Source organism: Stegastes partitus, unplaced genomic scaffold (genome assembly GCF_000690725.1).
Source record: "Stegastes partitus isolate 25-593 unplaced genomic scaffold, Stegastes_partitus-1.0.2 Scaffold130, whole genome shotgun sequence".
NCBI lineage: Eukaryota > Metazoa > Chordata > Actinopteri > Pomacentridae > Stegastes > Stegastes partitus.
In genome coordinates this window covers 362,637-369,648 of record NW_007577861.1, presented here as the reverse complement: position 1 = coordinate 369,648, position 7,012 = coordinate 362,637, and the positions used below count along the sequence as shown (strand labels likewise).

Here is a 7,012-nt window from a genome sequence, read left to right as displayed (position 1 = left end):
TATACATTGACAGAACTACACTGCTGGTTCCAAACATGTGGGTCGGGACCCCTTTAACGGGTCACAAGACAAGTCTGCTCAATCAAATTTACAGTTCAGTTTGTATAAGATAGATATAACTTTAAGAAATTAAAATTTATTTCTTCCGCTGCTCCCTTAAAAATATTTTCTTTTAAACTTTACAAAAATATGCTTTCACATTTTCCTCCCTGGAGCTGCAAGGTGGCGCATTTGGCAGCACTGTTGCCTTGCAAGTTGCTGGTTCGTGTCCCAGTGAGGACACCCAAGATCTTTCTGCGTGGAGTTTGCATGTTCTCCCCGTGCAGCGTGGGTTCTCTCCGGGTTCTCCGGCTTCCTCCCACACAGTCCAGAAACATGTTGAGGTTAATTGGTGATTCTAAATTGTCTGTAGGTGTGAATGTGAGTGTGCTTGGTTGTCTGTCTCTAAGTGTAGCCCTGTGATAGACTGGTGACCTGTCCAGGGTGTCTCCTGCCTTCACCCTGAGTCAGCTGGGATAGACTCCAGCCCCCCACGACCCTCGTGAGGATTAAGCGGTGTATAGATAATGGATGGATTTTCCTCCCTTTTCTTTCCTTCCTGAGCCTTCGAGCTAGTTAGCCTCATAGTCGCCACAAAATTGGGGACAACTGACCACCAGCTGAGGCTTCATCTGATTGGTCAAATAGTGTAAATGCATGGTCCATGTATCCAGGGCTCCATCTGACGGGTCAAAAGTTCACATGCTGAATGTGAATGCATGGTGCATTCACTGCATTTCAGGTAGTTTTTTGCAAAGGGGTCATTGTTCATGTTCCCATAATAAACATACCATTTATACGTCAGCACCACCAGCTACCATCACAGAACTCTCATTTACTTAATGCTCCCAAAATCTGACTCATTAAGATTTAATTCCTCTCCAGTTTGGAACCCTGTGTGTCCTCCTACATAACTGACAATGTCAGATTAGTTCTAGAGATATTTTCTTCATCTTATTAAGGAAAAGCTAAGAAAATAAAATACTGCCTCTTTAAAGGTGCAGGCAGGATACACTGGAATAGTGCTAAAGAACAGGACACCACTGGTCCTCAACGGCAATGCTCAGGTTACCCTTTGTTCATCATACAGTCAGTATACCTGAAAAAGGCATCTGCTGTTCAAAAAGCTGCTCAGTGCTCTGACACTGTGGAAAGGTTTTTAAAAAATAATCCAACATTACCAAACTGCACATACAAATTAGGTTTAGTGACATGTGTATTTCTGTTAATAACACCCCTTGTGCTCCTGCTTTGCACATGAGCTGTTTGCATATTATGCGTATCTACATAATGCCACCTGTGAGTATAGGTTTGTAGTGTAACAGCTGTACACGATGCAACCAGCTGCAGCACATCTTCTGTCAACAGAAACAGTGCAAAGTGAAAGTGAGTAATCTAATTTTTTGCTTCCATCAAATTCGCACAATTCCGCCCCCTCTCGTCAAGCCCAGTGGGATCTCCGCTTGGTAAACCCTTTGGTAAGTCAGTGGAGAGAGAGAAAAAAAAAAACTATAATCCCTTTTAAGGGGATATGAAGAGGCTTTACAGTAAACCTCCAGTAGCCACGAGTCTGGCCTAAAGCAACGTGCCCTTGTTCTCACCCTGGATGACCAAAGCCTCGCTCGAGCAGAAACAAACACATTTTCTAAACTTTAATGCTTTTAATCTAAGCGGTGTACCTCGGTGATTAATTATTCCCAAGTGATAACTTTGGATACACAACAAATTAACCTAATAAACAAAAAGCCAACATCATCCTCTGCACAATCAATCAAAGAAAACAGCTGTAAATTAATCTCTGTCATCTCATCACAAACACCACAGCTGTGTCACTGGGATGTGACGCAGGGCAACATGACAGCACTCCTGTTTGTGTGAATGTAAAAAAAACTAATGGAAAATTATAAGTCTAGGTTTCAGTTTTTCAATTTGCAAAACTGCAAAGCCATTTGTAATAGTAGTTATGCTTATTTTTATTGCTGCATAGTATGAACTGCCTGTGACAGTAGATATTACTAATTATGAGGGACTGGAATATATAATATTTTATGCCTTGAGTACTAACTAACATCACTGTTAATACAAACATACAAAACACAAAGGCTTCTAAGAATGTACAAGTGTTAAGTTGGACTTCATTATCTATATTCAAAGCACTGTCCAATAAACACAGTCGTAAAAAGTCACTCTTACTCTTTATTGTTTGGCAAAACATACAATATTGTGACACTCTGATAAACTTGCTATGTGTTTTATCAGTTCCTGAGGCCAAATTAGGGGCATAACATTTGTGAAACGGTTGTGAAATGTAAGCTTAAGTTACAATAAAACTATACCAAAGTGCAATTGGCCTAAAAGGTCACAAACTTGACTAATCATCCCCTCACAGGAATAACCTGGAAAAATGTCCTCCTATTGGAGTTTTTGCAGAAAATACCAGAAAGGTTTCACCTTGATCTTGTCAGAATTATGTCCTTCTCAAACACTGGCAAAACTTACACAAGACAAAAGAAACATATCAGGTCTGTCAGTGTTGATGGTGATGTATTTGTGCAATGTGGACACTCTTTATACAGTATTAGTCTTTTCTTTAAACTCTTCAATAAATATTTGATGGTAACAAAGCCAAACAAAGCAGGATTAAAATGTTATGTACAATATTTCATAGTGTAAAATGATTAAGTCTCGTGGCACCAGAATTAATGTAGTTCTGTGTATTTTCAGCAGGCCTACAGATAACGAAACATATTTCCTACCTTGACATGGCTGCCTCCGCGTTTCCATCTCTAACATCTGCAACAAACGGGAAACTGTTTCAGGCATCAGATGATCACTGAACTATTGTATCCATCTCTTGTTATCTGGGTCAGCACCGCCAACACTGCAGCAGTTTGACATAAACCATACTGTTGCAGCTTTACAGACATTCTTTACATGCTGCTTACCGTCCATAGCAACATATCCAAAGCGATTTCCCTGTTTACGCAGTTAAGCACTTTAATTATTAACAGTATAGACACCTGAGCATGTTGTCCTGAAGACCGGAAGCGGTTAGCTGGCTGACCAATGTCACCTTATACAGCTTTCATGGTCTGAGGATCAGCAATATACCTACCTGCACAGCGTGGAAATGAGGAAATGTCCAGGGATCCCCGCCGTAGGACTGCCTGTAACACATACATCTCCCAGCCTGAAACCTGTCGCATAACCTCAGTGGTTTCTACTCAGATAAAATTCCTCCACTGGTCCACACCACATTTTTTTTTTTTTCTTTTTGCCTAACTGGCAGAAAACAGAGGCTTTGTGCGACTGGTGGTCATTAGCCAGAGGGCCTCCCTTGTTTATGAAACTCGGACCAATTATCCTGCAAATGCTCAATCACATGGCTCTTTCAGAACACTGGGGCAACAAAGGGCAGTGGACTAGTTGGATGAACTTGAGAAGTAAAAGGGAAAATACTGCTGCGAATATGTAGACTATAACAGGTATACCAACGTGACACTCTGTACAATACCTAAAGCTCTGTAATAAATGAGGAGGAATCCCTGAAGAGAGAAGCAACATGATAAATACCATTAAAACGCGTTGATGCCAAACAGTATAGAGTCGTCTACTGCACGGCATCCTGTGTGTGTGTGAGGGAGAGAAAGTAGACATGATAAATGATTAATAAGACTATCAGTGTCCTCTAGATAAAAATAGCTTTGCATCAACTAACACGTCAGCATCAAGCAAACCAACAACCTGTTCTCATCTTTCTATTGTCATCTGGTGCACCAAGTCATTTGAATAAAGCTACACTTTAAGGTTGGCTTTTTATAGCCCCTGGTCAAAGGACTGTCTGGTTACACTATCTGATCATTGTCCTTTAAAGCCACTAATGACTAGTCAGTGGATTAACTCAGTGGTTGATAATGTGTCACCAGCTGAACAACTTAATTAGCTAAATGTGACCCTGTTCTAAACATAACAATAGGAATTAGATTTCTAATAAATTCTTCTAAGTCAGGAAATAAAAAATTGAATGTTGCATTGATAACATTGTTGTCAAGTGTTCATCACAAGAAACTCTGCCTCACTGTCAATGTTGATGAATGATGATTAACAAAAATATGATCCTCTTCCAAAGAAAAAAATAACAAAATACAAGAGCAACATTAAAAACAGGTTTTTGCTCAGCAGGGAGCACAAAGGGGGAGGGGCTTAGAGGTGCAATTGGGCGGGACCAGTGTCAATTAAAAATACTATAAATATTAGGGGCGTCGCTATGGCTCACCTGGTTGAGCTGGCCTCCCATGTTTGTTTTTTTTTAAGTTTCAATATATTTTCAAAAAACCACTACCCTACAGTAGGGTAGTGGTTTTTAAAATATATATATTTAAACTTTTTGTTGTTGTTCAAAGGGTCAGTTTTTCTCTATAAATGTCACAATCTGCTGAGACCCCTGGTGACCACAGTTAGAGGTGTAGGAGCTGTACTGCCTCCATAACTCACATTAAGACAGCAGAGAAGCCACTACAGAGAGTCATTTGATCTTTACAGAGCCAAGTCAATACCAGCATCATGAAAATCAGGCTCCTCTCCTCTGCACTTGTGCCAGTTTTCCATTAATTTACTTCAATCACAGCAGTCACAAATAACTGGTAGCGCTAATGTGTAGAAAGAACACAGTGATATTGTCTGATTTTTCTAACAGCGCATACGAGTAATAGCTTTTGACAAGTGCAGCTCAGAAATTTTCCAGCTACAGAACTATATGACCATATGATTGCAGTATCGCTGCAATCATATGGTCTACATAAGAACAGAGGAATTAGGGTAATGTCGAATAATGTAGAAACACAAAACAAGAAGAGACAAATCAGTGTGTTTATATTTTATTCACATATGTTACATTTTGCATTAAATGTCCAAGTCACACTTTCTGGTCAAACTCAGAAAGTTTGAGTCAGCACCTACAGTAATGTACTGTATTCTCTCTTCATTCATACAGGAGAACACACAAAAAGCTTTCAGTTACAATTTACACCCATTACTCATTGGCTATTTGGTTGCGGTCATTTACAAAGTGGGTACTGCAAAAAAAAAAAATAAAGAAGACAGGAGAAAACTCAGTAAACAGAAAAGCAGCATGCATGAATTCAAGAGGAAGTTTTTCAAGTGTTGACTTGCTCCTTTAAAGAATCCTCAATGCAGCATGATGTAGCCCAGCATTTCAAAACCTGACATCTGGGATATCAGCTGTATGCTGTTCACCACTCAGAAAAATTAATCTTGCAGGCACGACTGGATGAAATTTTCTCTCCTCCAGAAAAAAAAAAAAAAAGATGATAATCAGAAAATTAAGTAGCTAAGACACTTAAATAATGGTGGCTTAAAGGATGTCATGCACAGTGTATAACAGATAATCAAGTCTGATAATCTTGCAACGTTGGAATGCAACTATAAATCACAACTAGATGATGCATGAGTAAGAGATAGTCATAAGAATAAATGCTCTGTACTGCAGTTATGACTTCACAATCAAAAGCATAAAGGGAAAAAACCTTTTCTGACAGCACAGAAAGATCAATGAGGAGTACTGGCATTTCTTCTCACAAGCAACTTACATTTCATATCTTGAGAGAATACTTTGATAGAACTGATGCAGTAATTTTTACTCTTACATGGAGTTTCGTTTTGCCAATGCAGCTGGGAACCAAATCTGTGGGGTTACATTTTCTTTAAAATGTTGGTAATATTTTACTGACAGGTTGTCTTAAAGTTGGCATTTGAGTTTCTTCATCAAATCCAACCAGAAACAAAAAAAAAACGCCGCGAGTGTGGGACTATGAAAACTGTAGTGGGTGCAATGTGGTGACCGCATACCTCCTTAAACACTAAAGTGAGTTTGAGTCAACATTCCCAACCATCTACTGTAAACTCAAAGCACAACTTTAGAAAAAAAAAGAAAATTCATCACAAAAGTTAAAATTACTTACTTGAACAATGAGCAGCAGCATTTATTTAAATATCTAAAACGTATTTTTAAACAGCAAAAACAAAAAAAAATAAATTCCTGAGGATGGATTGCAACTAGACCCATAAAAAAGAATCTTTGCTTATTCGCAAAAAAACTCTAGTGTATTGATGGGTGGACTTGTCCTGCCTACCATCACATGTCAGCAGACAATGAGTGCACATTGCAATATCATCGCTACACTCATCAGGAGCTTGAAACTCATGCCAGCACAGCAGAGCACATCTTGATAAATAAAAGGGATATGCATTAACATCATCATAAATGGTGCAAAAAGTAATCAAACTTCGCAGGGACATTCAGCGCTTGATATATATTCTTTCTTTTAACCCAAATAAATAAGACAGGCTTTAAAAGTCTGTTCCAAACCAATTGAATTTCTGGGCAAAGTTGTGCTTTTTACTTTGATCTTACCAAATTCAGTTGTTGTTTTTTTTTTCCTGTCAAAAACCACACAATAAATCACTTGAACACACACACGTGTTAATCTTTAGGCATGACTGTACACCAAACTTCACATAAACCAAGGCTGTGGCAGCAATACCCTCACTTGATGTTTGTGTTTATCACGTTAAGAGTTCCCAAATATTTTGATCAAGGCAGACACATAAGCCAGAAAAAAAAAATCTTCTCCATCAGGGGTTGTGGTTTTTTTTCATTGGAGTTTGGAAGATCTTAGAGTCCATTATAGTGAGGCCCCCAACGCTTATTGATGTGATCAAAGGTGTGTGAAACCCACTGTTGCTCCAACACTCGATACCTCTCTTCACATAAGAAGAGAGGTTTGCCACGACTGCAGAAAGGCCAGAGGGGAAAACAAGAGTGAGAGCGCTTTCTTCACTGCAGCAACAAGTATTAAAAAAAACTCAAAATCTCAAACTAAATACCGCCTCTAAAAATCATTCACATTGAAAGACTTTTTTTTAAACAAGCTGTTGCACACAACACAATGCA

General features: G+C 38.9%; 1 protein-coding gene across 2 annotated transcripts in view; it reads right to left on the bottom strand.

Annotated features, from left to right (window-relative positions):
• Nucleotides 1-4,900: 4,900 nt before the first annotated feature.
• The window catches only part of ubr3 (ubiquitin protein ligase E3 component n-recognin 3), a 46,334-nt gene continuing 44,222 nt past the window's right edge, over nucleotides 4,901-7,012 (bottom strand). For both annotated transcript variants that reach the window (XM_008278693.1, XM_008278694.1), the window contains one exon: nucleotides 4,901-6,851. In XM_008278693.1, the coding sequence (XP_008276915.1) occupies nucleotides 6,734-6,851 (118 nt within the window). In that variant the 3' untranslated portion in view covers nucleotides 4,901-6,733. The remainder of the gene's footprint in view (nucleotides 6,852-7,012) is intronic.